We start from the raw sequence: 16810 nt of genomic DNA, 5'->3' as shown, positions 1-16810 counted from the left end.
ACAGGGTGCAGTTTTATGCAGTGACGCGGAGCGTGTTATGCAAATGGCGGTTGCCAAAGGACACTAGCAGAGCCATGGGCTCTGGGCACGAACGTTTTGATCGGGATATGCTGTTTTTCAGTGGCCCCGTCCCCCCTCTGATGGTTGCTGCCGCTGCAGCTTACTGCTTCAGGTGCATTAGGAGCGGTTCGTGGTGCGAGGTATCCGTAGGTACGCAGTAGTTGGCTCGCACGAGTTGGACGGATGGTGTGCCCTGGGGAGGTCTGCATGTAGTGCTTTGTCATGACGCTGGCCGCAACCAAGTCAGGTACCAACACAGAAGCGGGCGTGGGTGGCATGAGATTTGCTGGGGATCGAGATATCGGCAAACCAGGGACTGAGGTGCAATCTCATCTCATAATCCGATGAACAAGGACGGAGCGGTGAAGGCCAAAGCCGTGTTCTGGACTGGCTGGCCTGTGACGGTTGTGGTTGCGCTTGTGGCAGGGCAAGGCCTCGACTCTCCGTCACTGTTGAATATCAAATCAGTCAACAAAGAGAGAGGCAAAGAAGAAGCCAGGAACCGAAACAGGAACAGGTGCCGCGATATGGCAAAGAACGGCGGATATGACGAGAGGCCGATTAGCAGCGGCTCCCTCCTTTGCCCAAGGGTTCCCCACCTGATTTGTCCTCGGGACTCTGGGGTAAGAACAAAGGGACGAGCGGCGCGACACGGCGAGGATCCGTACTGGGTAGCACTATGGGTTGGTATGTGGATAGGTAGGACTTCTTGACTTCCAAGGAGGAAAAATCTGCTATTGGGCGTGGCTGTGGCTGGGTTAGCACGTCACTTGGGATGCTAAGAACGCTAGGCACACTAGGGGTCTCAGCGTAGCATGATGCTGCAAACCCAAGGTCCACAGGGGACGTGACGGCGGCCAATGTCACTCATCTGATGGATGATAGACAGTGGACGGTGGTGTCGTTGCTGGATCGGCCGGGCGGGCGGGCGGGCGGCTTGCTGGTTCGGATTCATCTTGGATCAGGGCATTTGGTGCTTGGCGATAAAGATGGGAATAAGGAACCGCTGCGCGTTCGTCAGGGAAGCCAGCGCAGGCGAGGGAACGAATGGGTCTGGAGCAGCCTCTCGTTACCGCCTGCGGTGAAGAATTGCCGCTCTTGCCAGTCGCGTCCTGGTCCCCGTCCCCGTCCCAGACCCTGGCCCTGTCGTATTGTGTGGTTGGTAATGTGTGTCGTGTGTCGTGCTTGCGCCTGTCCATCAAAATCAGAACCAGATCAGATGTTGTTGCTGGAGTCTTGGAGGAGGTAGATCCATTTGTTCCATGGCTTCCCGAGGGGCGAGTGGACAGCAGGCGTCCCCGAAATGCGAGGAGACAATGGAACTGGTTGCCGACTTCCTCCTGCCCGCTGGCAGCTCCACCGTACCCACTGGACGAACGAACATCAATTGACACCCAAATTAGCACCTGTCGTCACGGTGAGTGGCCGTTGAGCCGGGCTACCCCCTGGCAGTGGCCAGGAACAACAGAATAACACGACACTGAGAGAGAGGCAACTCGCGGGAGGCTCCTCTTCTGGGACCAGACGCTCCTTGGTGGTTCCAGGCAGCATCCCCAGGTGGCACGTTGGATAATTGTGCGAGCGAGAGATTCCCCTCGGCAGGTACCTGCTGGCAGCTGCAATGTACATAGGTACGAAGACCCCCGTGTTATTCGTGAAATACCTACCACCACTGAGGACTTGTTGCAATGGCACCATCTGATCGACCATCTGTGTGACGACGACGCGGCCGTTCCTGGATGTGCCTGGTAAAACACCTACACGCACCACCCAAATACCTTCTTTTTCCCCGAATCGACCTTGTCTTGGATAGGCAACGGAGCACGGGGGAAGCTGTATGCCATGTGGGTTGCGACTGAATTACCCGGGAAGCGAACGAGTGAGATGGGATGCCTCGACGGGATGAGATGAGATGAGATGAGATGAGATGAATAAGATGGACGATGATGATTGGGATGGACGGAAGGAGGGTGTGAGTGACTGTGAGGCACGGCCAACCGCACGTTCGCAACTGCCGCAGCGCAGCGCTCAGCCATGCGCCGGCGTCCAACGTCATCCTGCCATAGGTAGGAACTTTACCGTGCCATGTATGTATTGGGAGTGGGAGGCATTACCTTAGTTGGGGCACTATGATCGCAGGTCAGGGAATAAGCCAGGACGTGTCGAAAGAACAGTTGTTTCGCCCATCAGCAGAGAATCGAAACCAATTTTGCGCTTGCAAGATTCTGTGAGTCCGGGATGCTCATGCTTGTCTCGAGTTGCGTCAACCTTCGTCACTGCGAGCCTGTTTTGTGACTGAGGTGGTGGTTTGGTTTCCAAGGGGCTGAAACTGACGGGTGTTGGTTCAGTGACGATTGTCTGAGCATGTCTTGCCTACCTAAGGTATTCGTAAGGTAGGTGCCCGTCTACCGCAAACTCCGTGAGGCTTCTGTCTCTGCCGGGTTTCTTCTACTGAAAACTTGCCTACCTAGGTATGCGTGGAATATGCACGAGCCGGCATCAAGACATCAATAGTTTCCGACTTTCGAAGCTGGGCGCCGCGTATTCGGGGCAAGGCATGTATTCGTGTCGTGGCCAGTTGATTCCGTAGCAATTTGTCACTTGTTGATGCCCGTATTCCCAATATTTACTCACTTTCTTTCTTGGTGCCTCTGCATTTCTTCCGCCCCCCTGCTCTCGCCTTGCAGATACGCTAAAGAGCCGAGCAAACTCGCACGAAAAAAAACAACAACAAAAGAGGAACCCCCGGGAATCCCACCCACTGCGACTGTCCAGGTCCCGGCGTCTCTGGAGCCTCCGCTGGCTGTAGGACCGAAGTTGTATCGGTAGCGCACGAAATACAGGGAAACGAAGCCTGAAGAAAGTGCCTCCCGCGGCAAGAGAAAGGCCTTCAGGGCTGTCTTCAGAGCGATTCCCGCTCCAGATACGACGCTAGTATTTCTGGGTGCATGTCGGGGGGTGGCACCGGGTGGGGGTGGGGGGCTTGGACGTATCCACCTGGTAGCTTCTCGCAGCAAGCAACAGTCGACACGGGCCATCTCTCGCACCTCCACCCCAATTCAATTCGGGTCTTTCTGGATCCCGTACCAGCATCCAGCCCACATGGTGCATCGCCCACCGCCGAATACCTCCCTCTCACCCCAGCCCAGCCCAGCCAGCTTTCCGCTCTTTGCGAGGCCATGGCCGTGTGGCCGTGGTCGTGGCCGTTTCTTGCTGCTGGGTCCGCTGGTGCTGGTGCTGGTGCCGGTGCTTGGGCTTGGGCTTGCTCGACCCATCCATCCATCATCCATCGCCGACTCAAGACGTGGACTCAGCCTTACTTCGCTTTATGAACCCTGCATAACTTTTGCGCCAGCAACCTCGACCCCTTTCCTTTCTTCCCTCCACCTCAGTGTCCATCTACGAGTACAACCCACCCCGTCCAGTCTACTACATATACCGGCCCGACCTCCCTCCTCGATCTAATCTGCTGCCCTTGATCCTCTCGCTTCATCAATCCGACGTCGCCTCATACTCCCCAGCATCCGAGACGTGTCTGCCCTAATACACTCCGAAGACACGCTTTATACGAATATGAGCAGCGCCCCCAACTGCTCAGGACAGAGGACAGGAAGAGTTGGCTTTTACGACACCCACTGCACCCGACTGCTACGATCTACGAATAGATAATCTACGCCCGGGCCGAACAGTCGACAATTTAGCCTCGTTGTGCTACACCGCATCGCATACACCAGACAGCGGCGACCAGAGCAGAGACAAAAGATACACACAAAACCGTCACAATGGGCAACATGGCGAGACAGCTCCAGAATCCCGACTACTCGGACGATGAGTACGGAGCCGAGGAGGCCTACTTCACCTACCGACCCCTCTCCAACCTTCCCACTCCGCCGCCTTCTTCAAGAAACACCTCAGCACACCAGAGCCCAAAGACAGGCCTGGAAGATGGCGAGGTCCTGCAAGAGAAGTTCCTGGGTATGTATTACGTGACACTCTTCCCCCTCCACCTTGACCTCCGCCGCGCAACTCTTGCTCGAGAGAGCGAGTGTGCTCCAATCCTACACTACTTTACGTATATGCAATGCAATGCTAACCACCCACCCACCTGCAGGCCCCGCCATCCATCTTGTCAATCTTGTTCCCACGTCAGCTTCTCTCACGACGCCCTCCGTTCCTCTCGTCCAGGCCATGCTCAGCCGGGCCGGTCTCCCGCTTGAGACCATTGCCTTGGCAGTCTGCATTCTCGACTCTCTGAACTCCAAATTCGCTTTGAGCTGGCGTCTTCAGTGCCCCCTGCTCGTTGATGGCGCCTCCTCGCACAACAAGCGCCACACCCTCCACAGCCCCCTCCTCGATCGTCGCCAGCAGCAGCAAATGCACATCGACTCGGTCCAGCCCGAGCTGATCATCCTCGCTGCTCTCGTGATCGCTGCCAAATTCACCGACGACTGCCAGGACTCGACCTCATACTACTGCTCGAACTGGGGCAAGGATATCTGGTCGTGCGAGCAGATCAACGTAACCGAGCGTTGCATCTATGAGAATCTCAACTATCGCATCAAGCCCTTGGTCGACGACGAGGATTTGATTACCGACACCATGGTCGACATGCAGATGGCCGCTCGCCACTACAACTCTGCGCGCCCTGCCCAGCCTCACGAGATGGGCCACAGCAAGAGCAAGAGCATGACCATTGGAACTACAGTGGTCGGTTTGGGCCTGCAGCTTACTCCTGTGGATACCCCCAAGTCCGAGATTGAATCCTTTGGCGACGAAGTACGCGCGGCTTTGGAGCAGACGGCCTTCGCCGGCGACTACATGTCGCTTCCCTTTTCTGGAAATGAAAAGGGACTCTCCCCCGTCGGAGAAGAGCTTGATGTATGAACTATTTGAAGTAAGCGAGCGAGCATTCTGCTGTTTGTGTGTATAACGTCTGGCATACGGTTTTCACGGTACATCTCTGCATGAGCCCCCCCTTGGGCGATTTGGGAAAGCTCTTTTTCAACGGTTTCGACTTTCTCTTGTCTTTTTTTCTTTTTGGGATACCAACCTCGGCTTTCACACAAGGCTTGATGGAATTGCACCTTGTAATTTTGGGCGATTGGGTGGCCGGCGTTTGGGGGCAAACAAAGGAATCTGCTGTTTTCTCCCACATTGGAGTGGGGACTGTCGGGCATTACTGGAAATCTTATTTTTTACATACCCTATTTGGTAATGTAGTCCTGCAAAGACAACATCGTTGAACTTCATCTATTGTTGAAACACATCCAATCTTCTCTAGTGATCTGTCTATCCCTGAAAGGATCTAAGCCACCTATGCCATGCCGAAGATCCATGAGAGAGCGCCCCCACTCAGGGACTAAGCCTGTTGACCGTCCACTTATCGTCCTCGCCCTCCTCCTTGTCGTACACGAACCGATCATGAAGCCGGTTCTCCCGGCCCTGCCAGAACTCAATCCGATCCGGCACGATCCTCAAACCACCCCAGAACTCGGGTACCGGGATCTTCTCCTGCCCATCGAACCGCTCCTCAACCTCTTTAACCCAGCCTTCCAGCTGCGCGCGCCCGTCGTCTTCGCCTTCTGTGCCGCTGACGACGTCCGGCTTGGGCTCGAGGACCTGGCTCTGCCTGCTCGCCCACGCGCCGATCCTGCTCCCGCGGACGCGCGTGTCGTAGTACACCTGGCTCTCCTCCGGGCTCAGACGCCCGGCGACGCCCTCGACGCGGACCTGCCGCTGGAGCGCCTCCCACCAGAAGACCAGCGAGGCGTGCTTGTTGGTCGCTAGGTCGGCGGCCTTGCGCGAGGTGCCGAGGTTGGTGTACACGACGAAGCCGCCCTTGCCGTCGAGCTCCTTGAGGTAGACCATGCGCGCCGAGACGCGGCCGGAGGGCAGGGACGCCGTGGAGAGCGTGCACGTCTCCGGGTGCGAGACGGCGTGGGACTCCTGCGCGGCCCTGAACCAGGCGTTGAACTGCGGGATGGGCGACCCCGAGGGGTCCAGGTCGCGCCGGTGGAGGGCCGAGAGGGTGAACTGGTCGGCGCGGGTGTTTTGCTGAGACCCGGCGGGCGCGACTTTTTCTCTTGATGTTAGTTCCATTTTGTGTGCCGGGCCAAGGAGGAGGTGAGGTGCTGAGATCTGGAAGCATTGTGTGACTGTGACGTGATGATACCCATGACCCAAACGTCCTCCCGATGACGGCTTGTCGTCGACACAGCTTACCTACTGCATCTCACTCACCACACCTCATCTACACATAGAAGCAGCGTAACTTACAGATGAGCTTCTCGCTCTCTGGCGGGGGGTGAAGAGCCATCCTGAGCGATCTTGAAAGTCTCGCTGCTAAGCTTGGCCGCATAAGAGTACCTGACGCTTCAAAGTATGCTCGTAACACTCTTCTCGTATGATAAGCACGTTAAAGGTAGAACTGACCAGATCCTGCAGGCTGATGCAGGCGTCGTGTTATCGGCGTGATGTTCTGCAAGAAGACATACAATTCGCGCAGCAATCGTGGTGGTGAGTCGTTCTTATGACATGACACCACAAGCTCTCCCTCATGATGCTTGCATTTTTTGGAGAAAGAGGGGAGGGGCAGGCTTGACAGAGCGGGAACCCCACCCCACATTCCAAGGAACGTAGAATGTTCCACCGACGCGCATCTCGAGCACCACTACGGTGCAGTACGGTGGTCAGCCATCAGTGTTTCTCCATGGCTTGCGGAAACCCATTCCAGTGGGGTTTAGAGTGCGCAGCAGGGACCAGCCCAGATTCGACCGGGCCTGACCGCGGTACTTGCTTGGATGACTACAGAAAAACACACGATACACACAAAACACATACACGCAACACACAGGGCACACAGCGAAAAAAACCAAACAAACGTATCTCATTCCGTACATACGACGGGGGGTATCATATCGTAAAACGTCGTAAACGCATTCAGATACGCAAAACGTACACGTACGTAACAAACGCACGCAACGCAGTACGCACTGCCCAAATAAACCTAATAAAACCATACCCTTCTTACACATGGCGCGAGCCATGATGTCTTATCGCGTTTACACCCATTGGTTTGAAGTAGTTGCTTCTACTTTGCTCTATGTATATCATGAAAAGAAACCCCAATAACACCGAATCAAGAAAACCCAAGTCTTGAACATTGAAAATTTTCATGTCTTTTTTGTCTTCCGGTTCCGACATAAAGGGAAGGGAAGAAAACCAAATCTATGGTGCCATAACCAACGCAAGCAACGCCATGCGGCAGTACAGACCATACCTCATCTGCGAATGTATTAGTGTGCGTCCCAAAAGACGGGGGTAGGGGAAACATACCTGTCTGAAGTAAGCCGCCCGCTGGTCGGTGTCCACCTCAGGCGCAATCTCCTCGTTCCTGGGCAGAGGGTGCAGAATGCACATATCCTTCTTGGCCGACTTGAGGGTGCGGTTATCGATGCGGTACGAGTTCTTGACCTTCTCGTACTCCTCGACCGTCGGGAAACGCTCCTTCTGGACACGAGTGCAGTAGAGCACATCGCTGCGGCCCAGGATCTCAGGAGTGAGCTCCTCAGACTCGCACAGGAGCTGTCCGGAAGCAATGAGGTATTCGCGGACCTCGGCGGGCAGAGCCAGTCCCTTGGGAGAGACGAGCTGAACCTGCACACCGTAGTCGCGGAGGAGGTAGATGAGGGAGTGAACAGGGCGGCCGTAGAGAAGATCACCCACAAAGGTAATGGTCAGGCCCTGGACAGTACCAAGCTCCTCACGGATGGTGAAGAGGTCCAAGAAAGCCTGGGTGGGGTGCTCCTTGCTTCCGTTGCCGCCGTTGATGACGGGAACAGGAGCATATCGGCGGGCAATGTCGGCGCTGGACTCCTCCGGGTGTCGGAGGACAACGGCATCACCGTAGCAGCCAAGAGTGCGGAGGGTGTCCTGGAGGGTCTCACCCTTCTGAACGGAAGAGTGGGAAGTGGAGATGACAATGGTGCGGCCGCCAAGTCTCTGCATCGCAGCATCGAAAGAGGCCGAAGTGCGAGTGGAGGGCTCGTAGAACAAAGTGCAAAGAACGCGTCCACGGAGGATGTTCAAGACACCCTCACGCTGGACACCGAGACGCATCTGCTGGGCCACAGTGAAGAGGTGGTGGAGATCAGCACGAGTGTACTGGGTAACAGACAAGACGCTGTGCTGCTTCCAAGACGAGGGCTGCGACAGAAGGTCGTGGAGCTTGGAGCCGATCGCGGGGTGGAGGGGCGGCAGGCTAAGCTCGTCAAAGGTGCCGAATGTCTTGTTGGGAAGAGGGCCATNTGGAGGGGCGGCAGGCTAAGCTCGTCAAAGGTGCCGAATGTCTTGTTGGGAAGAGGGCCATCCGCGGAACGGAGCTTGGACGGCCTGGTGGAGTTGAACATGGAAGGCCGGCGGTCACGGGGGCTCTCGGGGTGAGTCATGGATTGCAACTGAGGCTTGATCGTGGGCGACATGGGAAGAGCGCCATGAGTCGACATATCCTTGCCGAGAGAAGGCAGAGGCAGCAGCTCTCCATCCAAGCAGACAGTCTTGTCCTGGAAGGTCACACGCTGAACGGATCCGCGCATAGTGCGACCCTCGAAAGGTGACCACCCTGAGGTGGACTGAACACCATAGGGGCGGTCAATCTCAACTTCGACGGTGGTGCCGACCTGTTCATGGAGCTCAAAGATCTCCTTGGGGTTGTCGTACAGGCGAGCCTTGATATCGTCAATCGTGAGCTTGCCCTCAGTCACGGAGGTGAGCAGGAGGGGCAGAGCGTCGGCGATGCCAACGGCAGGGTCGGCAGTCTTGCCCAGGGAGCTGGCAAGCTGGTATGGCAAGCTTCCAATGGAGAAGACATCAATGGTGCTCAGGTGCTCCCAGAGGGCGTTCTGGTCAGCCTCATTGGGGAGGAGAGCGCAGTCAGGGAAGTCGTTCTGCGAGAGGTACAGAGAGAAAATGGAGACATCGCAGGTCACCTTCAGGCCCTTGGCCTTGCTGAGGGCAATCAGCCTGATGTCGTCCTTGGTGGACACAGATGTGACGTGGATTCTGCGGTTGTGTAGGCTTGCCAGGAGCAGGATAGAAGCCAGGTCGGTCAGCTTCGCATCAGTGACAATGGGCTTGTGAGTGGGCCACTTGTCGAAGTGAGAAGTCACGGCGGCGACCTTGCTGATGTTGCCAGACAGGTGGTTGAAGGGGATGAAGAGCGAACCAACTTCACCAGTGACGTGGCTGATCTGATCAGCATTGTCAGAGGTGGCAGAAACGGAGAAGTTGAAGTCGCAGAAGCCACCGTTCTTAGCGCTCTGCTGAGCAACCTTCAGAGTGAGAGCATCTGTGATGGAAGCCTTGACACCGACAGGCATGATGCGAATCATGCTGAAACCAGCGGAGACAGAGGCCTTTGTAACAGCCAACAGGTCGTTGCTAGCCTGAGTGGCAATGCCGGGCACGAATGCTGCGACATTGATCAAGCCAGGCAGAGTGATGGTGCGATGGCTCGTCTGGAAGTCGCGGGTGGCCACTCCCAGCTCAAAGTGGCGGGCAATCGCTTCGACGAGAATCTTGGCGTTCTTGACGTTAGTTACCAAGGGAATCTGGTAGTCAACAGCCATACGGCGAGTCTGATAACCCTTGGACATGTAGTTGGCTGGGCGGCGGTACTTGTTGTTGGAAGGCAAGTTGATGTACAGATCGATCATGTTCTTGGCCAAGTGCTGAGTGAGCGAGAACTCAGAACGCTGGTCTTCTTGCTCATTGGCGAGGACTTCCAGGTACTGCACGGGAATATTATGCTCCTGAAGGAAGTCGGCGGTACCGGCGGTGGCAAACAGCTTGTAGCCAAGGCGGGCAAGCTTTTCGACGGAAGGCAGCATTTCCTTCTTATCCTTGTAGGAACCCATGGACAAAAGGATGTTGGCCTTGGGGATCTTGAATCCAGTCGACATGAGAGCCTTGAGATACGCCTCATACTTGTCAACACCAAAGCAAGCAACCTCACCAGTGGATGCCATCTCAACACCCAAAACAGGATCGGCACCTGAAAGGCGAGAGAAACTGAATTGGGGCACCTTGCAAGCAACGCAGTCCGGAGAGATGGTGGTGGGAGGGTACTCAACGAAGGGTCTGCCCATTATCGCCTTGGTGGCCATCTCAATCAAGTCGACACCCATGACTTTGGAGACGAAGGGGAATGATCGAGAGGCACGGACGTTGCACTCAATAACCTTGATGTCGTTGTCCTTGGCAATGAACTGAATGTTGAAAGGACCGGTGACATTGAGCGCAGCGCCAATCTTGCGCGTGGCCTCCTCGATTCTGGCAATGGTCTCTTGCTCCAGGTCCTGGGGAGGCAGGATGAGAGTAGCATCGCCAGAGTGAACACCAGCATTCTCAACATGCTCCGAAATGAAGTGACCGATAACAACACCGTCCTTGGCAACAGCGTCCATCTCGATCTCCTTGGCGTTCTCGATGTACTTGGTGATGACCACGGGATGCTCGCGGGAAACCTCAGCAGCCTGAGCAAGGTAATTCTCGAGATCCTGCTCGGAGTAGACGGTGTTCATCGCAGCACCCGAAAGAACGTAAGACGGTCGTACCAAAACAGGGTAGGAGACCTTCTGGCAGAACTTCTTTGCCTCCTCGAAGCTAGTGAGCTCCTTCCATGTAGGCTGATCAACACCAATGGTATCCAGCATACGAGAGAACTTGTAGCGGTTTTCGGCATTGTCAATCATCTCAGGAGAGGTTCCGAGAACCTTGACACCCGCACGGTGCAGGGGCAGAGCTATGTTGTTGGGGGTCTGGCCACCCATGGCGCCCAAAATACCGCCAGCGGCCTCTAATTGGTAGATGTCGAGAATCGTCTCCAAGCTGATATTCTCGAAGTACAGCTTGTCGGCTTCGTCATAATCGGTACTAACCGTCTCCGGGTTATACGTTAAGGGTGTTAGCTTAACGTCCATGATATTGGTGTTGGAAACAACGTGAGAGTTTTGCTGCCGGGGCGGATAGGGGCAACGATAATGACGGACACCAAGGACGACCAAGCCAACAAGGGACACAGGGTCATCAAGGGCGACAGGGACAATGAGAATGACAACAATGACAACGAGAGAGAAGAGACAAGACGTGGAACGCCGCCGAAGGATGCCGTCGGGGGACGCCGCCGGGGGACGGGGACGAGGGACGAGGGACGAGGGACGGGAACGGGGACGAGGAACGGGGACGAGGAACGGGGACGGGGACGGGGACGGGGACGAGGAATGGGGACCGGGCCGGCATGTGGCAGCAGACGGCAGGGGACGAGGGAGAGGATAGAGAGGGCACGGCCAAAGGGGACGACAGGGGTAGCAACGAGGCATGAGGCAAGACACCTGGACAGCCGACTTCTTGACAAACATGTTTCGTGATGGACGACCTGATGAAGGAAATATGTGAGACTTACGTTAACCATGATAGTTTTGAAACCCTCTTGTCTCAAGGTTCTAATTGCGCGAACAGAACACCAGTCGAACTCGACCGAGGAACCAATACGGTAGACACCAGAGCCCAGAACCATGATGCCATGATCGTCGAAGGAGACGTCGCTCTCGGAAGCATTATAAGTCAGGTACAGGTAGTTAGTGAAGGCCGGGAACTCAGCAGCAACCGTGTCGATTTGCTTGACAAAAGGCATGATGTTGGCTTCCTGTCTCAGAGTGCGCACCGCAATTTCGTTGGAGCTCCAGAATTTGGCGAGTTGACGATCAGAGAAACCCAGTCTCTTGGCCTGGAGAAGGATGTCGGGGCATTTTGAGATATCGCTGGTGGAGTAGTTGGTCATCGACTTCGAGAAGTCGCTCAGGCCCTTGAGCTTGTGCAAGAACCACTTGTCAATCTTGGTAAGCTCCCAAATCTTGTCAACCGAGTAGCCAGTGTGCATGGCATTGGCGATGGCAAATAAACGTTGGTCCGACGGTGTCTGCAGTTCGTCGTCAATCGACATCAAGGCCTTGGTCTCGCCGAAACCAAGGTTGTGGAAGTCAATGGCACGAATGGCCTTCTGGATGGCTTCCTCGAAGTTTCGGCCGATACTCATGACTTCGCCGACGCTCTTCATGGAGGATCCCAGCTGAGTAGAGACACGGGTGAACTTCTTCAAGTCCCAACGGGGCATCTTGACCACAACGTAATCAAGAGAAGGCTCAAAGCAAGCACAGGTCGACTTGGTGACGCTGTTGGCAATATCCTTGAGAGGAATACCGAGGCCAAGCTTGGCGGCAATGAAGGCCAACGGGTAGCCGGTTGCCTTAGACGCAAGTGCAGAAGACCTGGACAATCTGGCGTTGACCTCGATAATGCAGTACTCCTTCGAGAAAGGGTTCAAGGCATACTGGATGTTGCACTCTCCAACAACGCCGAGGTGACGAATGACGTTGACGGCCGTGGTACGCAACATATTGTAATCCTCGTCGGAAAGCGTCTGAGAAGGCGCAACAACGATAGAGTCACCAGTGTGAATGCCCAGAGGATCGAAGTTCTCCATATTGCATACGGTGATGCAGTTGTCCTGGGCGTCACGGACGACCTCATACTCAATCTCTTTCCAGCCCTTCATGCTGCGCTCAATGAGAACTTGGGGACTGGCGGCGAAAGCCTTGTTGCAAAGATCAAGAAGCTCTGCTTCGTTGTTGGCGAAACCACTGCCGAGGCCGCCCAGGGCATAAGCAGCTCTGACAATGACGGGGAAACCGATATCCTTGACACAAGCCATGGCCTCGTCAACGGTGCTGGCAGAGGCGGACTTGGCGCACTTCTCGCCAATCGAGTCCATGCTGCGAGCGAAGAGCTCACGATCCTCGGTAGTGATGATAGTGTCGATGGGAGTACCCAGGACCTTGACTCCGAGCTCTTCGAACTCATCCTTCAGTTGAATACCAACCTGGAGGGCGGTCTGTCCACCGAAGGTAACGTAGATGGCATCGGGTCTCTCGTACTGAATGACTTTACGAACGAAGTCCGCGTTGACCGGCAAGAAATATACCTTGTCCGCCAGACCCTTCGACGTCTGAATGGTGGCAATATTGGGGTTGATGAGGACGGTGTAGATGCCCTCCTCCTTGAGAGCCTTGATGGCTTGGGAACCGGAGTAGTCGAACTCTCCAGCCTGGCCGATACTGAGACCACCACTGCCGAGAACGAGGACCTTGCGAGGGTGGACACGAGGGTGCAGGCGCTCGTTCTCCTCGATGGTGCCGCCGGGGAAGCTGACAGGGGCACTCAGTTTCGTGGGGTCGGCAGCACAGTCCTCAATGGTGCCAATGAAAACATCGAACAGGTACTCAGTGTCGCGGGGACCGGGCGTGCTCTCAGGATGGAACTGGACACTGAAGTAGGGCTTGGAGAGATGGGCGATACCCTCGTTGCTACCGTCGTTGGCGTTGACGAAAAGTTCCCTCCAGTCGGCGGTGAGAGAGCTGGAGTCGACGGCGAAACCGTGGTTCTGAGAAGTGATGTGGCACTTCCCAGTGATCATGCTCGTGCAGGGAATGTTGTGGCCTCTGTTTCCGAACTTCATCTTGGCGGTCTTGGCGCCGGAGGCGCGGGCAAGCAGCTGGTGACCCAAGCAGATACCAAAGACAGGAGTCTTGGTCTTTTCCATGGCTGCCTGAATGTTCTTGACAGTAACGTCGAGCATGGCCGGGTCACCGGGACCGTTGGACAGGAAGAGACCGTCGTACTCTTCTCCAGCTTGTTTTACGAGATCGTGGTCCCAGGGGCAGACCAGGACTTCGACGCCACGCTTGAGGAAGCACCTCAGCTGGTTGTACTTCATACCGACATCCAGGCAAAGAACACGGATGGGCCTGCCGGAGGGATGCTTCTTGGTGGTAATGCTCGCAGGGGGCTTGTACAGCTTGGGGGCCTTGATGGAGACTAAGAAGAGTGAGCTTGTGCAAATCCAGGTATCGTCGGTGGGACTCACCCTCGCCTACGAGATTCTTCTCATTGGGGTTGACCCAGTCCACCGTCTGAAAGTCGTCGACAGAGAAGGAAGCAACGCCATTGACGTGGCCGTTGGTGGTACCGTTCGCAATGGTCTTCTTCTGGAGAAGCAATCGGCCCAGCGTGCTGCCCTGGCTTCTCAAGCGCTTGGTGAGGGCTCTGGTATCAACGCCGTAAATGGCGGGAACGCCCTGCTCTTTGAGCCATGTGCCAAGGGAGGACTCGGCCAAGAAGTGGGAGTAGTCCTCGCCGGCGTAGGAGGAGGCGACGAGACCAGCGATGTGAATCTGGGAGGACTCGAAATGGGCAGGCAGGTCGCCCAAGAGCTCGTCAATGGTCTCCCGCGAGGGAACGCCATAGTTGCCAACCAAGGGAAAGGTGATGACCAGAATCTGGCCGCGGTATGAGGGGTCTGTCACCGACTCCGGATACCCCACCATACCAGTCTGGAAGACGAGCTCTCCGGCAATGCTCTTCTGAGCACCAAAGCTGAAACCCTGGTAGACGGTGCCGTCGCGAAGCTCGAGAGCCATGAGGCCCTCATCGTCAGAGCCAACCTGGCGGGCCGAAGCCGGGGGGTAGATGGCGACCATCTTTGTGTGATGCGGGGCAATGACAACGACGGGGAACGAAACTCTCGATAGGGCTGGCTTTACGGCAAAAGAGATGCCTAAAGAAAGTGGCAGCGAGCTCGTGGTCAGAGTCTCGGAGGATGGTTCAGTAGCTTCCCAGCGATCATCTGCCACGATAGATCTTCGGGAAGTCGCGTGAGGTTCTAGACAACCATGTTAGAAGGAGGAGAAGAGAGAAGGAGGAAGAAAAATTCGAAAAAAGAGGGAGCAACAAAAGTTTTTTTTTACACATAGCCAAAAAATTCGTCTGGTCCCCTCCCTGCTCATCGCCCGGGGTGTACATTGTGGGATGTGTGTGAGCATTAGCCCGGATTGTCCAATGAGCAAGCACCATCCTTGGATGGCGGGACTGCGAGCTGTGCACTGACACAGATCCGACTGCAGAATACGGCATTTGACAGCGGGCGGTCAGTGGGAAAAGGCCTAGCGCCATCGTCCTAGTGGGCAGAAAAGATTGATGTTGCCGCTTCTAGCCACAGGCGGGCCGCGGGGAAAAGCCCAGCGGTCGAGCACTGCACGCCAACAAGCCAAACCCGCCGAGCAACTCAGCCATTCTACGGTGCAGAATTTTGTTTAATCTTGTTGTCGTCCTTGAAGAATTTTCTTTTCCTTCTCGTCTGTCCACTAGTGTAGACAACTAGATGCGGTGGCAGAGTGGATCGCGGTGCATCGTCCCGATGACCGAGTCGAGTCACGATCTACCACCTGCACCAGACTATCTGTTGATGGACGCTGGCCGCTGATTTTGCCGTCGCGTCTGGGAATTATTCCTGTGGATGGGCTAGGGCTTAGTGACAAGCTCACGACTCGTATGCGCAGTTTTGTTTGGGAGTTCAATTGGAGTGCTGTTGGTGATGCAGACATTCCCATTTCGTGGCTGGCGACGAAAGAAAGGCTGGGGTTCACAGGGGCGGCACACACGATGGAGGGGTACGAGGGGTCTGACCATGGCTCACCGACCAAGGTGACGGCACAATTCACCTCATACCGCCGATGCCGGTGCTGAGATTTTGAGTGGAGCATCCCCAGCCAAAAGAGATCCGGGAACACTGTGACGACTGGAATGCTGTGTTTGTCCATTGCGCTCCGGCTCATTGGCTCTGCGCATTCTTGTCTCTAATTTCGCTTCAGTCTTTTCTCCTTGCACTTACACCAATAATTCAAGTCACTGCCTTATTCGATGCGATCCAACTGTTGCTGTGCACTCGGCCGGCAGCGAATTTTCCTTCACACTCAACCTCAGAGCCCGACTCGGCTGATGCGTGCAGGTTTGGACTGATGCAGGGTCGCATTTCCATGTCGCTCTCGCCCTTCATCTTCGTCGGAGTGGGACATCCCAACATTAAATCTCACGCACGCGCCAAGCGACTGCTCTAGCAACGGGTTTCTAGATCGTCTGGGCTACGGTTTCGAGCCTTGAACGTGATAAGGAAGAATGCAGTGTGTCAGTGTGAGGCAAGTCAAGTGACGATGCTGACATTCCTCAATATGACATGCGCGGCAGCTGTACCGAGATAGGTAAGGGTATCAACAGTGGGTAGACAGTAAGCAACTCTTTGGCAACGGAACCCAGCTACCAGCTTTGCGCGAAGATGCCAGGAATGGACTAGCTCGCTGGCTTGGAGGAAAACACCTGGGTATAACATGGGAAGCTTGGCCGTGCTGCCACGCAATTGGCAGCATGTACTGCGAGAATTTGGGGAAATTTCCTGTTGCCTAGCGTCGGGTTCGCACAACTGCAGTACCGCGATGCAAGTCTCTGTGATGTTCTGTGCCTTGCTGTGCTGTGCTGTGCTGTGCTGTGCTGTGCTGTGTTGTGCTGGGCTGGTCTGGGCTGGATCTAGTGATGGAAGCAACCCTGGAGGCGATCTGAATCGACAAAATCGCCGATGATCATGTGTTCCGATGTAACCTGGCATGACGGGCTTCTGCTGGTGCTTGCGTGCAGGCTTAGACACGTAGGTAAATGAGGGTCTCGACATGGGACACCCAAGCTTGCGGATTTGACGCTGGCGGGATGCGAGGAGGCGGAGGCAGGGGCGAGGGCAGCGTGAATCGTCGTGACGGACCCCATGGGCTGTCCTCCCGTTGCCGCTGTCTGTCTGAGATGGCTTCCA

General features: G+C 55.6%; 2 protein-coding genes and 1 pseudogene across 3 annotated transcripts; 1 reads left to right on the top strand and 2 right to left on the bottom strand.

The window, feature by feature from the left end:
• Positions 1–3842: 3842 nt before the first annotated feature.
• On the top strand, positions 3843–4944 carry GCG54_00008018 (uncharacterized protein; the record flags this gene model as incomplete). The annotated part of the gene is made up of 2 exons (XM_045407990.1): positions 3843–4035; positions 4172–4944. The coding sequence occupies 2 exons, from the start codon at positions 3843–3845 to the stop codon at positions 4942–4944; spliced, it is 966 nt and encodes a 321-aa protein (XP_045265662.1).
• A 468-nt stretch (positions 4945–5412) lies between these two features.
• Positions 5413–6376, bottom strand: GCG54_00008017 (putative pyridoxamine 5'-phosphate oxidase; the record flags this gene model as incomplete). The annotated part of the gene is made up of 2 exons (XM_045407989.1): positions 5413–6134; positions 6337–6376. 2 exons carry the CDS (start codon positions 6374–6376, stop codon positions 5413–5415), a joined length of 762 nt encoding a protein of 253 aa, XP_045265661.1.
• Positions 6377–7290: 914 nt separating this feature from the next.
• On the bottom strand, positions 7291–14813 carry GCG54_00008016 (annotated as a pseudogene). The gene is made up of 5 exons: positions 14042–14813; positions 11522–13992; positions 11348–11494; positions 7396–11072; positions 7291–7344 (listed from the first exon to the last, which is right to left on the bottom strand). Coding segments are annotated over exons 1-5 (7121 nt in total).
• Between the last annotated feature and the right edge of the window lie 1997 nt (positions 14814–16810).

The sequence above is a fragment of the Colletotrichum gloeosporioides genome (genome assembly GCF_011800055.1).
Source record: "Colletotrichum gloeosporioides strain Lc1 chromosome Unknown consensus_35, whole genome shotgun sequence".
Lineage (NCBI taxonomy): Eukaryota > Fungi > Ascomycota > Sordariomycetes > Glomerellales > Glomerellaceae > Colletotrichum > Colletotrichum gloeosporioides.
This window is presented reverse-complemented; position numbering and strand designations above follow the sequence as displayed.